Below are 19,847 nucleotides of genomic sequence, written 5' to 3' on the forward strand. Positions count from 1 at the left end.
AAGCGGCAGATGGAAACAGAAAGACACGTCTCACAGTAGTTCCCTGCCTGTGTCAGAGAAGCACCAAGTCTGCTCAAGCTGAGGTGTCAGGCTCCAACAAAGACGCTTTGTTCGACGTCGCCGGATTAAAGACCGCTCGTTCCATCTATCAACCCCGACGTCGCGCTCTGCCCTTGTTGTGGTCGGTCGTCGATTACGAGGAAGTGGTGAGTCTGCGCATCTTTCCAAGGGTCAATGACGCCAGTCGTCCTTGCAGCCGCATTCTGGAGTCCCGTTCGGAGGGCAAACGCACGGCCTTCCACCTACATCATCACCCTTCTGGGAGCGCGAGACAGGAGTATACTGCTTTCGTTGTCCTTCCATCCCTAGTATCTGTTCCTATCTCTCTTTCCCGTTGAATCAAATATCTCCCTTGATCCAGCAAGTCTAGGAGCACCGAGAAAGCAGCACGCAATGGCACCGATTCCAGTCCACACGGCTTCGCCTATCAACACCAATCCCCCTGCGCACGCGTTCGGAACATCCCCCAGCACTGCTGGCGCTCGATACACACCTTCTGCTGCTGAACCACGCCCCAGTTCGACAGAGCCCACCCTTGGCGCATCTCCATCGCAACCCTCTCGAGCAGCCATCCCTCAACCTACAAACACGGCGGCCAGCTCACACAACAGCAGATGCAATCCGACACCGACTGCGCCGCTGCACTCCCTGTCACAGAATTCCCCTCCGCCACCACAGCCGGGCGGAATCCCGTCGCTGTACTCCATCAGTCCCACCCTACGAGCGTCCGCGCCGACTTCACCACGTCCTCTTGACATTCCTCAACCATCTGCTGGCGCTTCGCTACCACGGGTGACCGCTGCGCCAACACAAGCGCAAACACCAACCCAGCATTCACCTCCTCTCCCTATCCAACCCCAAACCCACTACGGCACAGTCTGTACGCCCATACGCTCGGTCCCTGCCGCAGGGGTGACCTCGATTTCCGCAAGCCCAAGCTACAATTACGCATCGCCAAACTACTCCCTTCCACAAGCGCCGGCGGACGTGCACGATCTCTCGCACCCTCCTGGCTACCAACAGGATCACCACTCCTCCTTCGACGACAGGCCGATCGAGTCCTGCCAAGAGACGGATTACAAGGCCACGCTTTCTCCCCTGTCGGCAACGAGAAGAGGAGCTGGAATATTAGATTTGGAATGGACGTTTGGAGGATCGCCCAGCGGGAGCGCCAATGGTGACAACACGGTGGTGCAGACGGCCATGTCGTGGGCAAGAGCCGCAGGGAAGAGACTCAGCATGACCGAGAAGCAAATCTGGAACACCATCAATGGGCAGGAAGATGAACGCTAGCAGCAGGCAGGAAGATGTGGCCGAAAAGTTATGGTACCTAGGTATGGTTTCCCCTGCGACTTGTCATGGGTTCACATTCGGCCCTTTGAGCAACTGAAAGTTTGGCTCTCGGATAGCTGCCTGCATTTCAGCTTGTAGGGAGGGGCCATGTGGCAACATAACTCCGTGGATCGTGCTCACGGCATCTTTTCCATCACTCCAATAGACTTTTCATGTCTTTGCGCTCTGCCGTTCACTGCCACAGAGAGGCTGATATGAACGACGGATGGGTGGAATGATACCGTTCAGGCCGGAAGCGTCGGAATCATGACCAGTCTTCAGATACCAGGAACTGACGCACCAGAGGCAGAGTAGACAGCGTGCAAGCAACAGAATCGGCTTACTGCAGGACTTCAAGTCCTCCCGTGGCTTTGGCGCACATTTCTTGTCCTATTCCCTTGTCAGCGTTGCACATCGAAGGACTGGAATCGAAGTAGCACCTCAGGGTTCAGATGAGACGCGAGGCGCGAGGTGAATGGGACGTACCGGAGTAGATCCGTCGTATACATGAGAAGTTACTTCAACTATAGTCTATATCGCCGCGCTCATGGAGTACCAAAGTGAGCCACAAACAGCGAATGCTTCTGCGCGAGAGACTGATTAATGGAAATGGCGTGGCAGTAATGGGGAGAGTCCAACGAGGGTAAAGCAGGCTGGGCCAGGGTAAACTCAAGTTGGTGTGAGACTCGGATCACTCACTCACTCATTCACTTACGTACTCACCCACCGGCCACACAAACAGGCAGCTGATACTCTTATTCAATCTTCATAGGCAGCTGAATGCGATATAGTCATGACGGCAGGCAACACACAGTGAGAATGAGCACTCTCTGAAAGCAACGACGGAGAAGCTGAGAACGGCGTGGCCGAGACATTAAAGTACAATTTGCGAGTGTATGACGAGTGTGAGGAGCGAAGGATTGGAAAGCCAGAAACCCCATTGCATATTGTAAACAATACCCCCAACGACTGTCTCAACGAGAAAGTTGCTTAACGCGAACCCATGATCCCTCGTAAGTCCCCTTCCGTTGTGTGGTCGTTGATGTCTCTATTTGCAAGATGTGCTTCATCCTCTCTCTTCATCCCCCGGGTGCTGCCAACTGCAGCCACGGCTGCTCCACCAATTCATCGTACACTTTTTCTGTACCTCCCGACTGAAGGCACTACAATACACCGTGTATGCATTGCTACACCACTGCTGCGATCGCATGAATCGCTTGTCAGGATCGTCGCGGTCAGGTGTAGAAGCGCTTAGCCGGAACCGCCCTTGAACTTCTTGCCGAACATGAGAAGTTGGACCTCTGTGAAATGGTTAGCATAGTACTAGACGATGGAATAGAGTCACGTACGGTCGTAGATGGAGAGCACACCGGCACCAGCGACACCACGCAGGATGTTGGCACCAGCACCCTTGAAGAATGATCGGACACCCTCAGCGGCCATGATCTTCTGGGCGGCATCGAGAGAGCTCTTGTACTTGACGGCCTGCGCAACTGGTTAGACTTGTTCACTTGAATTTGAGTGGTGTACATACCTCGCCAGACGTCATCATCATGCGACGACGGATAGTATCAAGAGGGTAAGAAGCGATACCAGCACCAGTGGTGACACCCCAGCCGAGCATGAATGAGGCCAAGAAGTTGCCCTCAAGAGGACCAACAAGGAGAACAGGCTTGATCGAGTCGTACATGCCGAAGTAAAGACCACGGTAAACAATGATTCCAAGAACGGAGGGACCGAAACCACGGTAGAGACCAGCGATACCATCAGAGGCGAGAGTCTTGCGGTAGACGTCGACAAGGCCGTTGAATTGACGATCACCGCCACCCTTGGCAGCAGATTTGGCATCGTTGGCAAGACGAGTACTGCGTATAGTTAGCAGCATATCAAAACGACTAACACATGGCGTGGCACATACCGGGCGTAGTCGAGAGAGTAGACGAAGAGCAGGGAAGTGGCACCAGCAGCACCACCGGAAGCCAAGTTACCGGCCATCCACTTCCAGTATCCATCGCGCTCCTTCTTGAAAGCGAACATCGACTTGTAGGTATCGCGGAAAGCAAAGTTCAAGGCCTGGGTAGGGAAGTATCGGATGACGTTGGCCGTGTTACCTCTCCACAGAGCCATAACACCTTCGCTCTTTGCGGTTCGGCTGAAGCAGTCGATGATACCGTTGTATTTGCGGTCGAGACGACCGGCTTTAAGCATCTCATCCTGTGATTCGAGAGTAAGTTGATGTTCCTCATCGCATGGCCGAGGGTTATGTCATCATCGTGGTAGGAGCATTTGATAAGCGAATTCTTCAACCAATGTTGACGCAGTCGCGTCGGGAAAAGGAGGGAATGTTCGCATCGCATGTGAACGTATCCAAGAGGGCAGGCAACGGAGTCGCAGGCTGGCATACCTGATTCTGGATCAAGAGCTTGACACGCTCAATGGGGGCAGCGGCAGTTTTCTAGCAGTTTTCGCGTTAGATTTCGATATTTTCATGATCGGACCGCAGGAATGCTATACTTACTGAGACGGCAGCGGACACACCACCCATCAAAAAGTCAACCACGAAGCCTTTCCAACTTGTTAGCCACCGATGTCCATGACCTCAAATGTCGTCAAGCGGATCTCCGAGACTGCAGTCCGGCAACGTCGAGGTTATGGCTTACCGGGCATGCCCATAAAGGACTTCTCGGCCTGGTTCACATCACTAAAAGGAGCTGTTAGCTTTGGCTCCTGCAAGCATTGATCGGGACGCAGATGGTACGGATGCAGCTCAGGGAGGTGGCCGCACCACCATTGGCTGAGAGACCTGCGAAATGAGATGGGAATGAGCGCGGACTTACCCCTTCGCCATCTTGACGGTGGTTACAAGGGACTGACGACTACGATTGAGTGGAGAGAAGGGAAGGAAATGATGGGTCCAAGGATGGAGGAAGATGCAGAGATGCGAAAAAGAGAGAATTGAAGTTCTGAAGCGGACAGTTATTTTTCAAAGGGATTGGAGCTCGACTGGTGCTAAACCCGATACGGCAAGGCCCTGATCTCACATCATTGTGCTTTGCGGTGCGCGGTCTTCCCGAGCGACCAGCACCAACGAACCCCCAAGCAGGAAGGGCCCTCAGGTCCGCCCCGGGCAATTATCGTCTGCAATCAAAATTTTTGGCTGGGACCTCATCCACACCATTTCACCCAAATCTTTCTCGCGGCTGGGCCACCCCATAGCAACCGTTGCCCCTATCGCGCTTGCCCGGCTGCTGCCTCGGGGTTGTCCAGTCTGGCATGAGATAATTTTCTCAGCTGCTCCCTCCGCCCATTGAACCGCAAAGCACCAGAGTTCATTTTTTCCACGGTCCACAAAATCCTCTAGATCTGCAGCAGGTACGAGGTAGAGCTTGTTTCGAGAAGTGCGGCTCTTTATGCACCTCACGATTAGGGACAGAATTCAATGTGCTACGAGGTACGGTGTACACTTCGACACGTGTCACATGCTGTGTGTGAATACACGTCTCATGCATGGCAGAGTGTTAAGCCCTGAATTGGTGTACAGTCGTTCGGATATCTTCATCCAGCCACAGCGTCGACTTCAACCTTCGCCTTCTTGCTCTTTCTTCTCTTCTTTTTCTTCTTTCCTTCCGTTTTTATGTCAACTCCAGCCTCGTCCTCGTCGAGCTCCTCCTGGACGTCCAGCAGCGGAGGGATCAAATTGCTCGCATTGAGACCTTCCTCATTACCAAACGTGTCAAGGCGCCATTTTCTTAGTCTCGCTTTCTTCCCCAAGTTCTTTGCATCTTTGCGTTTCTTCTCTGGATCGCGAAAAGATGCCAGTTTCTTCAGCCCGGCGAACTCATTCAAGGCTTTGTCCTCGGCCAACAAGATGTCTCTGGCAGTCAGACCAAAGCTCTTTGGTGATGTCTCTCGGTATCTGAACCCAGCTGCGTTCTTGTGGTTTGACACGGACGCATCGAGTTCCATCTGGAGTTGGTCATCGACCAGTTGTTCGATGATCCTCCGCTCTCTCCTTGCGTCCTTCTTGTCGTCCTTGTCCTCTATTTTGTTCTTCCTCCGCTTCTTTGCCGGCTTTTCTTCATCTGTCAAGCTGAACTCCGCTTTTTCGTCCTCTTCGAAGTCGGGAACAATATCTTTTATGTCGATGTCGTCCTCAAACTTGGGCTTGCGAGGCTTCTGCTTCTTCCCTTCGGCATCGCTCTCGCTGGCAGCATCTTGCTCTGCATAATATTCATCACCAAAGCGCGTCTGCATTTCTTCTTCCCACATCTTGCCGTCCCAGTCACCGTCGACGAAGTGCGACCAGTCTTCAGGCCGGATATCCTTGGCTCGAATACCAGCGGCTCGCTTGATTCTCCGCACCTTCTCCTCGAGCTCTTCAATCTTCAACTTACGCAGGCGAGCTTTCTCTTCTTTTCGCAGCTGCTTTTCGGCTTCTTTGTTTGCCTTTTCGGCCTCTCTCTTCTTCTGTCTCGGATTCGCCTCGGTTCTTCGCACCGAATATTTCGCGGCCAAGTCTCTTGCGTGCGAGCGCAGCTTCTCATTTGATTTCTCGGGATCTTCGAACCTGAGATTGTATGCTTCTTCAAACTCTTCTGCTCGACGCTCCTCGTCGTCATCATCTGATTCGAAGGGGTGGAGGGTAGCAGCATCCGAAGTTGCCCAGGCCCTGGAGGCCATGAAGTTCGACAGGAATGTCTCGGGGTCTTTGGCCGCGCTTTCAATGTCCAAAACAGGCTGCTGCTTCGTAGATGGCTTCTCCTTATGTTTCGCAACCAAGAACTTGTTATCGCCGGAGCCATCCTCTTCATCTTCGCCATCGGAGTGGGCCGCAGCTGCATGAATTTCGCCAATGATTGATTTCTTCAACTGCTCCTGCTCTTGATTGTATGACAAGGGAGCAGCGTCTTCTTCGGCCTCGACAGTGCCCCCATTAAGCAAATTCTGTCGATGGTAGTCTTGCAAATTCATTGGTTTCTCCTTCTTAGTCTTAGTATTCGTCTCTCGCTCATTATCGCCATGAGAATAAAAGGTGACAGACGCATCGTAAACTCGGGGGTCTTTCGAACGAATGGCGTTGATAGTAGCCATGATCTCGCTGTCGAGCGCCTCGGTAGCGAATTCCCCTTCATCTTCGGTCTCGCTCGTTGATTCATCAGAGCCAGATTCGTCGCCACCCGCGCCGTCGGCTTCGTCCCGCTTGCGCTTTCGAGTGTTCGAGGATTTGCCAAGTTTCTCTTCTACTGTGGCGGAAGTTAGTATGGATTCAGATTGGATTGCGTCTATTGGCGGTTTCGTACATCTCGCCAGTTCCTCCCTCTTTTTGTTATGCTCAAAGCGGCGGGCGTATTCCTCATTGACCTTGATCACCGGCTTGGATGGGATCTCTGCACCTCCGTCCTCGCTATCGGACGAGTCGCCACTCATCAACTCGCGAGCCATGGCCGCACGGGGTTTGGGGTATGCACAAGACGGTTTCTCTGTGCGTTTACGATTTCGGTTCTGTGTTCGGGTGGCAGGGCTCGCAATACTCAGAAAAGTTTCTCCGCATGCGCAGGGAAAGTGGAGACACCGACGGCTTGGCAAGATTGTTGTGCCTCGTACTGTGTAGACTTTGCTCCACAATTATATCGTCTCTCGCCTACCTAATGGAGGTACCTTCAGGAGCAAGTGTCAAACACAGGCGAAGTTGTCACCGACTATGTTGAACTGCTCATTCAGATATGCTCCTAGGACTCAACTTAACCACGCGATACCAGGCCCATAGAATTATCACGACTCTAAAGAGTAGATGTGGACTTGACGCAGCCGTGAATCTTTGCAATGCTTCATCTGCACATGTGACTTGACGGCATGGGCGCGTACCCTGCGGAACTCATCTCTCGGTTCCTTCATGATATGAATTTATCTAGAAATCCCTCACACCTTGAATGCCACAGTATTACTTTCCAAACACAAATCGTCCCCATTGCGTACGTGTTGCGTGCAGGAAGACGTTGTCACCAGTCTTGGCTCCCAGCTCCGGTCGGTGTAGTGATGTGCCGATGCGCAGCTTGACGTCGTTGGTCACTCGAGTGCGATTCAAAGCCAACCTGAGACGCGCTTTTGTACGGGTAGTACCTGTCAAGTCTACAATAGACTTATCAGAATACCGCGGCTTGACTGCTGTGCTGATTCGCCTTTATCGCCTTGCCTCCCTCTCCTGACATTGCTTCACTTCTTATGCGCGCAGGGCCTTGAGACAGCCTGACCGATGACTCGCATGCACTCGACTTCAATCCCCCCACTACCTACTCCGCCTCTCGGATCGTGACACCAACCATGGCACAGGCGCTGCAACCTCCCGACGAGGTAGGGAGACTGATCAACCTCATTCCGGTCGGGCTGAAGGAAGCCGCCATCGACTCTCCAACCGCCCGTGCTACAGTTGTCCACTACGGCGAACAGATCGACCTTCTCGAAAAGTGGCTCGATGAATATGCCAAAGCCGCCACCCGACTTGCGACCGAATCTCTGACCCTGGAGAATGTCCTCAACGGCTTTATTGGCCATTCCGTCCTCCCCACCTCGCTCTCCGAGTCAATGCTGGACCATGACTACAGCGTGCTTGCTATGAAGAGGTACGGTGATGGAGCCAAGGACTACTGGATGAGCATGATAGCGGTGGTCAAGAGGTTGTCTCCGATGGTCGTCGACCCTATCAGACAGTTTCTGCAGAACGATCTGCGGGCATTTAAGGAGTCGCGCCGCGCGGTGGAAGTGGCCCAGAAGACATTCGAGCAACTTCAGGGCAAATACGCCGGACTAGGCAAATCCAAGGAACCGTCCTCGCTGAGAGAGGAAGCTTTCCAAATGCATGAGGCTCGAAAAGTCTACATCAAAGCTATTATGGACTTTTTCAGCTTGACCCCACCGTTTCGCTTCGCACTAGACAGACTACTCGTCAAGATCTTCTTTGACCAGTGGCGGGAGATGAGAATGTCGCGAGATAACACCGTGGCTACATTTCAGCGGAGCGCAGACGAGATGCAGAGGATTAAGGGCTGGCTAACAGAGATGGAGTCCAGCGAGAAGGTCTTCCGCAGCGAGCTGCTCGCCGCAAAGAAACAACTGGAAGATGCTGCCGAATTAGAGACCCGGCCCTCGCGAGAGTTGGAAGATTACACACAGTCTACTGTTCCTCACCACGCGGGTCACAGTCACAGCGCCAGCACTACCACCCTCCAGCGTTCCCCAAAGAAAATCGCCTCCAAGACCGGCGAGAAGCAAGGCTGGTTGTTTTTGCGAACATACGGTGGGAAACCCACTCGGACTCTCTGGGTGAAGCGGTGGGCATTTGTTCGCCATGGAGTCTTCGGCTGGCTGCTACAGAGCACAACAGCAGCAGGGGTTGAAGAGAGCGAGCGCATTGGTGTTCTGCTGTGTAATGTCCGTCCTGCCCCTACAGAAGAACGCCGCTTCTGCTTCGAGCTAAAGACGAACAAAAACACAATTCTCCTACAAGCAGAAACACAGGCGGAGCTTGTTGACTGGATAGATGCCTTCCACACAGCCAAATCCAAGGCTGTCGGGGAGGGTGATGCTTTGCAGACGATGGCATCTGGCGGCGGAAATCTGCAGGCCGGTGCTGCGTTTGCAATAAGCGCGCCACCGGTTCCCGAGTTTGGGGCTTCTATCCTTAGCTCAACCCAGCCGGGTGCCGGCGGTGACGATATCTCTGGCGTGGAAAAGTCATATACTCTTCCTGTTCCTAGCGCAGAGCACGGACGTGAGACCAGTATGGATATCTCGAGAAGGGCCACAGCGTTAGAGGAGGTTACGCAGCGAGACACTGCCTCTCGCATACTTTCCAAATTGGATTTACACAGGAAAGGCCCAGCATCAACCCAAGTCTCTCCCAGCCCATCCACACCAAATCTTCCAGGTGGCATTGCGGGCTTGATAGCAGCTAGCCACGGCTCAATGCCTGTCGGACCCAGTCTCCCCCTGCTTCCGAATCCTGAAGGCGACCCCAAGCCACGGAGTACTTTCACCCTAGCTCTTCGAGATATGCCCGCCAGCAGCCTAGCGCCCTCGACTCTTGCTGCCGTTCCGTCGCCAACGAATCTGAGCCGATCTGCGGTGATCATGACTGGTGAGCGCGGCCTGAGTCCTGCCCCCGACAAGACAGGGATTCCCACTGCTATTCTCGCCAACACATGGGGAACCTCATGCACAGCTTATGTCAATCGGCTTGAGCGAGCCGAGAGCAACGAGAGAGCTGAAGTGAAGCTGCTGGCGCAGCGAAGTCCCACCCTCGTGCCCTCCTCTTCACCCCCAAGGGCGTTCGCTTCTTTAGCCGGTTCGGCTCTTCCTTCGCAAGGTCCAATACCACATCTTGATCTGAGTATCCCTCAAACCGGGACGCGCAGTCGCACTCCATCCCCGAGCAAGAGAGGGCATAGGAACACAATCAGTGTGGATCGAATCACAGCGAAGCAAATCAGCAGCGATCTCCTGGTACCTGAGTTCCCGAACTACTATCCTCTGCAGCTTAAGTCGCAGGATGCACAATTCCGTCTTCTCTTCCCGTCCTTGAGACGCGACGATCGTCTGGTGATGGTTTTTCGAGCGACCTGGAATCCCAGTGAGAAGCAAGATTTCCCAGGCCGAGTGTATGTGACGCCGCGAGACGTCTATTTCTACAGCAACCATCTAGGCCTGGTCCTCACATCTAGCGTGTCTCTCAGTGCAATCGACGAGGCAACTGCTGCTCCTGGTAGAGATTGCGATTTTATCTTTCTGCATCTCAAGGAAGGTACAGGAGATGGAAGTGCACGCAGGATCACGATTAAGACATTTTTGGAGCCGTTGAGGCTCCTACAGAGGCGGATGAACTTTTTGATCAGAAACAGTGTATCTGATGCACCCTTGGACTTGGAAGAAATCATGAAGGCTCTGATTAGGATGGAGAGTGAAGCTCCTGATCGGAGTCCAAGCCTCGAAAGCTGGGAGGACGTGTCGCCTAACACGCCGGTCGACACAGGCGGACCCCGCCATCGAGGCAGGGCTTCAACCATAGGAACGGAGTTGAAAGGCCCACTACGAATTGATCGTGCGCTCCATCAGACCCAACTAGGACGTCGGGAGTCGAAGTTCAAGCTTCCTGCTCTTCCGGTGAAATATACGCCGCCTGGAAATCTTCGGCTTGCGGTCGAAAAGGAGTTCGACATTAGCGCAAAGGCGTTGTTCCATGTCATGTTTGGAGATAAGAGCCTACTTTGGCAGCTTCTACACCGTGAAAGACGAGCCAAGAATATATCGCAAGGACCCTGGCTGAGTCTAGGGGAAGGACGATTTCGAAGAGAGTTGACCTTCAACAGCCCAACGGTAAACCTCCTTGGCCACGAGTCATACAGCCCGGTTCGAGACTACCAGGTGATCGACGTGAACAGTGACCATCTGTGCTACGTCGTTACCGACAAGCGAACACCGTGGCATCTGCCCTACCGGAACAATCATCGCCTCGTCAGCAAGGTTGTGATTACCCATGCCGCCAAAGCCATGTGCAAGCTTGCTGTCTTTGTCAACGTCGAATGGCTCCGCCCGGCTTGGTTGTTTGGGGGCGTCGTCGAATGGCAAGCCTTGCACGACCTCGAACTTGATTGTCAAGACCTTGTAGACCTCGTTGCGGATCAAGTCAGCAAACTGGGCGCTCATAGTCGCACGAAGAAAGCCATCCAGATATTCGGTCAAGTGGGCCATTCGACAGAGACTACGCAACTTCTAGTCGATGCAGCAGCTGTCAACATCGGATTGAGAAGACGGCCGATCACACGCAGCATGACTGGGTTGTTAGCCCAAAGCACCATCTCCACAGCTCAGAGTGTTTCCGCGACCCTGCTGCAGTCGCTTTTGAGCATCTTGGGGTGGTTTGCGAGGACATTCTCCGCAAACAAAATTCTTTTGGCTGCACTTGTCCTATCTGCACTATACAATAGCTGGCACACGTATCGCGATTCGCTCGATTGGTGGCATGAGCGCAAAGCTGGAAACTACATGGCTAGACTCGGTGTCTCGCCAAACACCGTCATGAGTCGAGCCGTATACCTCAGTGACTTGGATGAGGTTCTCAGTCGTGACGCACATCTCCCGGCCCGCGATTCGAGTGCGTGCTACAGAGTCTTCTATGACGAGCATGATCCTCAATATATCCATGCAGGACGAAGCCACAGCCCAGCCACACAGGTACAGAAAAATCGGCAGAGATTGGGGTCTCAACGTCATGATCTTCTGGTCGCGGTGCGAGTGGTCAACAGCGTCGAGAAAGAATTGATGGTGGCTGCGTGGGAACAGTGGGTGATGGCGGAGCATCGCCGCTGCCAAGTCGTCGAGGGAATCATGCTCGGTGATCTGTCCCGGAATTCTACGGACGCGGTGGGCAAGGAGCTAACGGACTGGTATGATGAATACTGCACCAGTTGCCGTGACGAATATACCAAGATTCGTGTGTAAGGCGCACGGTGCTTTTGATTGGAATATGTGCAAGAAGCCGAGAGTGTCCGGACTGGAGGTGAGACCATTGCTCCATCACCAAGGTATATTCCTGGCACAGATGTACAGCCCTGTATGCATAAGAGTATCTATGTGTCTATGGCCCAATCCTGCTGAGCCAACGTTATCTCTAGCTGCGATGCGATTTGCAGCGTTGTCTGCCTGATAGGTGACATTCGCTATGCGAGCCTGACAAGCTTTTGCAGGAGGCGATCGTCGTTGTCGACGAGCACCCATCCCGATCGTCGTCGGCGAGATCTTAAAGCCATTAAAGTGTTCCACCGGGTGACAAGACAAGTCGTGATGAATTATCATATATGGCTCAAACTCTCCTGCATATCGCTACATGGCTAAGTGAGCTCACCTCGCATTTTACCGGGCACAAATAGGGACCGGCAGCGCCGGTCTCGAGATCCGCGTCAACTCATACAGTCCTGCTGGGTCTTCACATTAATCTCTCGACCCCTTGCAATACACAACCCGCCGCACCCATGCGTTGGCTCTTCAACGCTTATGCCCCATCATTAGAGTGTGTAGCACCAGGCTTGCCGTCTCCACTCTCGAGATCGATTCTCTGCTCAACGCCAGAGCGCGGATCGAACGCCCTGCCTTCATTCCCACTAGCATCCTGCTCCGGATTCACGGTCTCGTACTCCAGCGCCTTGATGAACATGTAGAACCCGCTAGCGATCAACGCCCCCAGGGTTGGCCCCAGCCAGTAGATCCAATGATAAGAGTCAAAGGAGTGGGTGGCCACACAGGGGCCAAAGGAGCGCGCTGGGTTCAGGGATCCGCCAGTATAATTCACGCCCATGAGTTCGGCGATGAAGAGGGAGAGGCCGATGCCGACGGGGGCGATGAAGGTGGCGCGGTGTTTTTCGGCAGCGAGCATGAAGATGGTGAAGACGAGTTGGGCGGTCAGGAACATCTGCGGCGAAACGACATGCGTGAGTGAGTAGAGTGTTTCGAAGTCTGTGGTCATAGGGTGGAAGGAATACATACCTCGATAAAAAGACCTTGCGCCACCGATGTCCCTCCTCCGAGTGAGGTGCCGACGTTGAGCGGTCCAGGCAGGAGGCAGGAGACGACGGCGGACGAGGCGATGCCGCCGAGGATCTGGGAGACGATGATAAGGCAGCCGCGCCGATACGACACAGCGCCAACAATCATCATTCCGAGAGATACCTTCACGTTGTTGAATCAGCCATGGCGCACTAGACTACCCCCAATACGAGGATGGAGATGACAACGATGACTTACAGCAGGATTGAACAGTCCTCCACTAATCCGGAAGAAGACCCACGCATTTACCGCTAGGGAGAACCCAAAGCACAGGGCGATGAACGACAGCTTGGCAGGGTTGGCGGCCAGGTCGACGGGTTGGCCCTGTTCAGGCGCTGTGTTGACAACATTCGTCCCTCCTAGCGCCAGGAGCAGGAAGAGGAAGGTCCCGACAAACTCGCCCAGCATGGCGACGAGGTGGTTTTTCACACCGAGTGGGAGGAAGTTGAAAAGGGGGACGCGGCGAGAGACTAGAGTCTCGTCCTCGTTGGGAAGTATCGACTCGCGTCTCTGCCATGGGAGGCGAATCCGCCGGGCTGGACGGTCGACGTTCATGGTTGTCGCTGTTTGTTCTGGTCGAGGAAAGGGCTGGAATACTTGCTTTTGACCGACCGTCTATGGTTGTCCTTGCAGCAAGCGCTGGGTTCTCCTCATGGAGATGGTTGTCCGAGGTATATATTTAAGCTGTTCATGCCAGCCATGTTCGCCATGACGGAGTGATTGACCTCAATGAGACTTCGCTGTTGTGAGCAGCTCGTGCAAGTACAGTCTGAAGCCGTAGCATAAGGTTCGGAAGATGGGACAATTGGTTCATCCTTGGGTGTAGTGACATGCAGATGCAGTACTAGACGAACCAGTGACATAGTAAACCACAATTGAGTTCGTGGCGACGGGCCAGTAGAATGGCATCTGTCGAGGTGGACTGGGGAACAGAGGGCAAGTGCAGATCGCGACGATACCAAAGTGGTTGTTTTGGGGATAAGAACCTCCCGTTTCTGGCACCGTGGCAAAACGATGTAGGCCGTGTTCGGCCAGTCGAAGAGATATTGCGACGATCCAGACCTTTTCAACGTGGCTGATGAAGGCGGAGATGACGTTCCACTGAAGTATATCTGTAGCAAGCTTCTCTCCAGTGGTACCTACGCAGCAGCTTCCCGCAACACTGACGTCGAGGTTCGAACGGTACCGGACAAGGCGAGCCCCACAGGCTTTCGAAACTCCCTCAGTCTGGAGAAATAGCTTCTTGCGGGAGGAGGGCAATTGAAGCGACCAGAGTGGTGGTGAGAAGTGTCAATGGCCACGCACGTGTGAGCGTTGACGAAGATGTCGTCACGAGGCTGAATCTCACGTGCTGCATCACGTGGAAGTTGCGGGAATCTGCGGGGTTGATACGAGGTACGAGATACCAAGGCGGCGCACTGCGGCGCCCTCCAGATAATTAGCTGAAGCCGTTCCGAGGTATCTCTCGGTGGTCGGTCCACGGCTACAGTCGGTCAGCCTCCAGCTCCTTGTCTCTAGGAAATATGGCTTTACCTCGATCCCGACGCGTCGCACCGAGAATATATCTTGGGCCGGGCTGAGTTTTGTGTATTAGCTCAGATACTTCTCCTTTCGCGTACATACTAGGGAACTGCATCAATCGAACCTCCGAAGCTGCTCAACGTCAAGCCGCATTTTCGCAATGTCGTCGTCGAATATCGTCCCTTTTTCTGAGCCGCCTTGGTTGGCAGGCTTTCCTTCCCCCTACTACAAAGAAACGCACAAGCGGTTTCAGAAAGCATGTCGAGCCTTTATCGAAGAACACCTAATGCCCTATGCTATGGAGTGGGAGCGCGAGGAAACCGTCCCGGACCATCTCTTTGAGACGTTTAAAAAACACAACATGTTGATCCCTAACCTCCCTGCGCCTCTGCCCGTGGAATGGCTGAAAAGAGTGGGCATCAACGATATCTTGGGGACGCCCGTGGAGGAATGGGACTATTTGCACACTGGAATATACCTGGACGAAATGGCCAGACCTGGTGTCACTGGCCCAGGCGGTTCCATGACTGCCGGCCACTCATTTGGTGGGTTTCCATCGGTGGTCCGGTTCAGCATAGTTATTGACAGCGGTCTGCAGGCATTCCTCCCATCATCAAATTCGGCAACAAGGCGCTGCACGAGAAATTCCTTCCGGAGCTTCTGCCGGGGAAGAAACGATGCTGTATTGCCATTACGGAGCCCAGCGCTGGTAGTGACGTCGCCAACATCGCAACAACGGCAGTGAAGACACCAGATGGAAAGCACTACATCATCAACGGGCAAAAGGTAATCTCAGCCACCGGACATAGCAGGATTTGGCTGACGCGTAACAGAAATGGATCACCAATGCTTTCTGGTCCGATTATGCGGCCATGGCTGTCCGCACGGGTGGTCCTGGAGCTGCGGGTCTGAGCATGATTGTCTGCCCGTTGAAAGGGTACCCCGGCGTGAACATGCGCCGACTCAAGGTTGCCGGACAAGTCAGCGCAGGGACAACTTACATCGAGCTCGACGACGTGAAGGTGCCCGCTGAGAACCTCATCGGCGAGGAGGGTATGGGAATGCGCTACGTCATGACCAATTTCAACCACGAGCGGTTGCTCATCGCTGTTGGGGTGACGCGACAAGCACGCGTCGCTCTTTCCGCGGCGTTTGAGTATGTCATGAAACGCGAGGCATTTGGGAAGGCGTTGATCGAGCAGCCGGTGGTCCGTCATCGGCTGGCCAAGGCAGGCGCAGAGCTGGAGTCGCTGCAGGCCTGGGTCGAGCAATTCGTGTATCAGATGACTCAGCTCACCAAGGCAGAAGCAGACGTCAAGCTTGGTGGGTTGACAGCGCTCGCCAAGGCCAAGGCCGGGATGGTCTTGAATGAATGTGCTCAGACCGCAGTGCTGCTGTTCGGCGGTAACGGATACACGCGAACAGGACAGGGCGAGATCGCGGAACGGATGTATAGAGAGGTCCCCGGCGCCCGGATACCTGGTGGCAGCGAAGATGTGATGCTTGATCTGGCCATCCGGCAGCTGGTCAAGAACTATCGCAATGCTACCAAGACGTTGGAGCGGCCGAGAGGGAGTAGCAAGATATAGGTAGCATGGTCGTAAATTTGGGAATCAATCCAACCGCGTTGGTCGCACATTCACTGGAGTCTCGCAGTGCTTCGGCAGGTCTCCGTAGATACTCCATACAAGCAGGAGCCACAGGGGCGCCGTGGGTGCGTGGGGAATGCCATGCTCGGTCCAGCTTCCACCGAACACCTACTCCAAGAAACATCCTCGGTCAGTTATTGTTCAGGCTGTTGCTTGGAGGGCGCCAGCGTCATCGGCAGGCTTTACCCCGCGCCACTGACAATTTGGTCGGTAAGCCGACAACGGCGAAGCCTGTACGGATTTCGAGCCGTGGACCAGCCATACAAGCTCGTAAATATACCAGGAGGTGCGCCCCTCGAAAAGCGACGTGTGGTCAGATCTCATCTCCGTGCATTTTGTCTTGTTGTCTTCGCTCTAATTCTCTGTCGCGCGTATAGATATTCGCGTGCGTGTCAACCAGCGACCGATTTGCATAGCGCAGCTCCACCAACCTATTTCTCCTACCTTCCTACGGTCAACATGGCAACTGTGTTGAAGAATGCAAACACTTTGCGCAAGGCGCTCAATACGGGATCTGGTCTGTCGTTTGGCGCATGGCAGATGCTCCCAGGCACACATTTGTCAAGGACGATCGCTCGAGCTGGGTTCGACTGGATATGCATAGACACCGAGCACGGAAACATCGCAGGTATGTGCCATCAGAGTGCTTCCCTCGTAGAGGCAGGCCTCCTCTTGACCAGAAGCCGATGTTGACCGACCCCTCTCCCTTTGCAGACAATGAGATGCACGAATCCGTCCACGCCGTAGCCTCCGTCGGCGTCAGCCCGATTGTTCGAATTCCTGCCAATGAAGGATGGATGGTCAAGAGAGCGCTCGACGCCGGTGCACACGGTATCATTGTGCCTTTGCTATACACTGTCGAAGACGCGAAGAGATTGGTCCAGACAGCCAAGTTCCCGCCTTATGGAAAGAGAGGGTTTGGCAGTCCATTTTCGATGGGCGCTTTCGACGTCAAGGGGGATCTCTCTGGTTTCGACTATATGAAGAACGCGAACGAGAATCTCCTGACGATTGTGCAAATCGAAACGAAGGAGGCTCTGGACGTAGTAAGTACAATATCTGATTTGCCCGGCACTGGGGTTAACGTGTGCTTGCAGGTGGAGGAGATCGCAAAAGTCGACGGGATTGACGTGCTCTTCATTGGACCCTGGGATCTCGGAAACAACATCGGATACCCGGTACAGGGCGATTTCAGTCCCGAGTTGAAGGCTGCTATTGCGAGGATTCTGAAGGCCGCTCAAGATGCTGGAAAGAAGTCCGGGATATACTGTCCTTCAGGGGAATTTGCCAGGAGATACGCCGATGAGGGATTCCAGATGGTGGGCCACAATCTCATGCCTGCGGTTCCGTTGACTGTGCTGACCGTGACGTTCAGATCTCCGTCGTGAATGACATGACCGCCATTCCCGTGTTTATGTCCGAGTCGCTGTCAAAAGCCAAGGGCTCGTATGGCCATGCGGCAGCTCAAGCCGTGAAGGGGGCCGCGTACGGCGCAGCAAATCTGGTGACACAACAGGAAAAGAAATAGGGACCCAGATGACGCCCCGATGCGCACTTTATGACGAACCATCTTCGACCTGGCGAACAGCCTTGTCCACTTCCTCCACGGTAAAGCGGTGCATAAGTTTGCAGGCGGCGTCGAGACTGGGTTCAAAGTCTTTGCCCGTCTCCGGGATGCGATCGATGTGTAGCACCGGTACATCGAAATCGTAAGCATCCTTCCACTTTTGATGACCTGGTTCCATGATATCGACCTCCGAGTATTTGACCGGCTCGGATTGTTTCTTATTGAATTCGACGACGCGCGACTTAGCTACATCGCAGAGTCCGCAGGTGGCGCGTGTGAACAGTGTCAACTGCACTTTTGAAAGCTGCAGAGCTAGGGAAGGGCGCATGCTGTGCAGAAAAACGATGCTTGTGATACCTCGAGACACGTTGAAGCAAAAACAATGTCGATCCAATGATGCGAATGGGAACGTTCACAAGTCTTGACGGGGTTCCACCAAGCTCGATGCTGCTTTAGCATGCCATGTGTTGTGCGACGCCGCCTTACGTGATTTTTGAGTATATGATCGCGGCAGGACTGGAGCTATTCCCTCTACGGTCTCTTCTTTGCTCCTCCGAAAACTGTTGTTGTTCACTCCTTCTTTACTTACGATTGACTTGAATTTGATTTCAGATCGTTCTTTCCATTCCTCTGTCTATTACCTCAATTGCTGTACTCCCAACCTTCCTGTGAACTTCATATTCAAAGTTCTCTTTGGCATCGGCGTTCGACATTTTGTTCACACTCACAGGACATTAAGTATTCTGCGCTCCAGCCCGCAGAGGACTCCAGCTCTCTCACATTATTTGCTTCAAGGGCGAGGGAACGTCCACCACACCGACCTTACTCGGTACTCTTCGACGGCGCACACCGCGAGGATGTGGCAACGGCTCGATACCTGAGTTGATGGCTACTGTAAGTGGCGCATTGCGCTCCACGCTATCCTACTCCGTACTGCGCAGCCCCTTGGCAACCTGGAGCCTTCAGTGTTGCCTTACTCTCTCCTGTGATTTTGGGTGGGCACGAGCAATGCACGGCCGGCCCACGATACCACCCCGCTGTGGATGGACCTAGATGAAACGCAACAGGAGCTCGTGTACGCTGTGGAAGCTACTACTGTACTATGTGTTAAGCACACAGGCGTGTGGGCCAGAACCGCACTCTAGGATTACATAACATGCGACAGCACACGTCAGAGACGAGATCTCCAGACTCCCGAAGCACTTGCAAAGTAGAAGTTCTACATGCAGCCCCCCGGTTACTGGAAGGCAGCTCAAAGATGGAGGAGTGCGGCGAGAGACACTTGTCAAGCTGGAGGACAACCGCACCACCACTTCAAACTTGGTACATATCAGAGGTGGTTCTGTGAAACCTGTCCGATGCCTAATTCGAACAAGTCCAGTCTCCGGAACACCTTCACCAGTACTCCGCAGGCAATCGATCTGTCCGGATTATCTCGAAGATGCACGAGGCAGAGTGGGAGCAGTCTCGCCGTGAGAAGGACAATCTACATGGGGAGGGTGTGCCAAGGCCCTCGCCGTTTATGTGATAGGCATCCTCCCTTCAGAAAGAGAAAAGCCTGGCGAACAAGTGAAAGTCTGCAACACTCGACAATTACCAGATCCAAAGTCGAGACTCAGGCCATGTTGTGCTGGCGCAAGGTGGGATTTTTGTCTAGTCAGCCGACGGCTGGAAAGAATGGCTACAACAACGTCTGGCACAATATCGAACCACCCATCAGGCCCGAGACGATAGCCATTCCGACAGATGACACGGTACAGTCACGCGACGAGCAATGGTGGGATACCCGTGCCTAGGAAACCCTTGCCGCATGGTCCGATTGAAAGTATACATGTTCGGGCCTCTTGGTTCGAACCGCAGGTCTTTTGGTCGAGCTCGAGGATATTGGAAGGATTCGGAGTTGGCCAAGCAAGCGCAGCCAATGTCTTGACACTGGTCCGAACTTCGCCCTGGACAATCGGCGTCACACCATGTAACGTCCTGCGCACAATGGACAATGAATGGTTGTACTTGTCATTGTCGAGCTTGTCTGAGAAAGGGGACGGCAGATGAATTGTGGCAGTCCCTTTGAGGCAGTCCCTTTGAGGCAGTCCCTTTGAGGCAGTCCCTTTGAGGCAGTCCCT

The 19,847-nt window shown here is 53.8% G+C and overlaps 8 protein-coding genes across 8 annotated transcripts; 4 read left to right on the top strand and 4 right to left on the bottom strand.

Annotated features, from left to right (window-relative positions):
- Positions 1 to 453: 453 nt before the first annotated feature.
- A1O7_06056 (uncharacterized protein) lies at positions 454 to 1,353 on the top strand (the record flags this gene model as incomplete). Its single annotated transcript, XM_007760062.1, has 1 exon — positions 454 to 1,353. One exon carries the CDS (start codon positions 454 to 456, stop codon positions 1,351 to 1,353), a length of 900 nt encoding a protein of 299 aa, XP_007758252.1.
- A 1,290-nt stretch (positions 1,354 to 2,643) lies between these two features.
- On the bottom strand, positions 2,644 to 3,600 carry A1O7_06057 (ADP,ATP carrier protein; the record flags this gene model as incomplete). The annotated part of the gene is made up of 4 exons (XM_007760063.1): positions 2,644 to 2,693; positions 2,742 to 2,877; positions 2,927 to 3,257; positions 3,311 to 3,600. The coding sequence occupies 4 exons, from the start codon at positions 3,598 to 3,600 to the stop codon at positions 2,644 to 2,646; spliced, it is 807 nt and encodes a 268-aa protein (XP_007758253.1).
- Positions 3,601 to 4,947: 1,347 nt separating this feature from the next.
- On the bottom strand, positions 4,948 to 6,834 carry A1O7_06058 (uncharacterized protein; the record flags this gene model as incomplete). Its single annotated transcript, XM_007760064.1, has 2 exons — positions 4,948 to 6,635; positions 6,693 to 6,834. 2 exons carry the CDS (start codon positions 6,832 to 6,834, stop codon positions 4,948 to 4,950), a joined length of 1,830 nt encoding a protein of 609 aa, XP_007758254.1.
- An 879-nt stretch (positions 6,835 to 7,713) lies between these two features.
- Positions 7,714 to 11,886, top strand: A1O7_06059 (uncharacterized protein; the record flags this gene model as incomplete). Its single annotated transcript, XM_007760065.1, has 1 exon — positions 7,714 to 11,886. One exon carries the CDS (start codon positions 7,714 to 7,716, stop codon positions 11,884 to 11,886), a length of 4,173 nt encoding a protein of 1,390 aa, XP_007758255.1.
- Positions 11,887 to 12,436: 550 nt separating this feature from the next.
- Positions 12,437 to 13,542, bottom strand: A1O7_06060 (aquaporin rerated protein, other eukaryote; the record flags this gene model as incomplete). Its single annotated transcript, XM_007760066.1, has 3 exons — positions 12,437 to 12,853; positions 12,928 to 13,110; positions 13,186 to 13,542. 3 exons carry the CDS (start codon positions 13,540 to 13,542, stop codon positions 12,437 to 12,439), a joined length of 957 nt encoding a protein of 318 aa, XP_007758256.1.
- A 1,126-nt stretch (positions 13,543 to 14,668) lies between these two features.
- Positions 14,669 to 16,097, top strand: A1O7_06061 (uncharacterized protein; the record flags this gene model as incomplete). The annotated part of the gene is made up of 3 exons (XM_007760067.1): positions 14,669 to 15,053; positions 15,107 to 15,294; positions 15,342 to 16,097. 3 exons carry the CDS (start codon positions 14,669 to 14,671, stop codon positions 16,095 to 16,097), a joined length of 1,329 nt encoding a protein of 442 aa, XP_007758257.1.
- A 519-nt stretch (positions 16,098 to 16,616) lies between these two features.
- On the top strand, positions 16,617 to 17,685 carry A1O7_06062 (2,4-dihydroxyhept-2-ene-1,7-dioic acid aldolase; the record flags this gene model as incomplete). Its single annotated transcript, XM_007760068.1, has 4 exons — positions 16,617 to 16,785; positions 16,872 to 17,203; positions 17,255 to 17,476; positions 17,533 to 17,685. The coding sequence occupies 4 exons, from the start codon at positions 16,617 to 16,619 to the stop codon at positions 17,683 to 17,685; spliced, it is 876 nt and encodes a 291-aa protein (XP_007758258.1).
- A 28-nt stretch (positions 17,686 to 17,713) lies between these two features.
- On the bottom strand, positions 17,714 to 18,052 carry A1O7_06063 (uncharacterized protein; the record flags this gene model as incomplete). Its single annotated transcript, XM_007760069.1, has 1 exon — positions 17,714 to 18,052. One exon carries the CDS (start codon positions 18,050 to 18,052, stop codon positions 17,714 to 17,716), a length of 339 nt encoding a protein of 112 aa, XP_007758259.1.
- Between the last annotated feature and the right edge of the window lie 1,795 nt (positions 18,053 to 19,847).

This window comes from Cladophialophora yegresii (genome assembly GCF_000585515.1).
Source record: "Cladophialophora yegresii CBS 114405 chromosome Unknown aczIN-supercont1.4, whole genome shotgun sequence".
NCBI classification, from domain to species: Eukaryota; Fungi; Ascomycota; class Eurotiomycetes; order Chaetothyriales; family Herpotrichiellaceae; genus Cladophialophora; species Cladophialophora yegresii.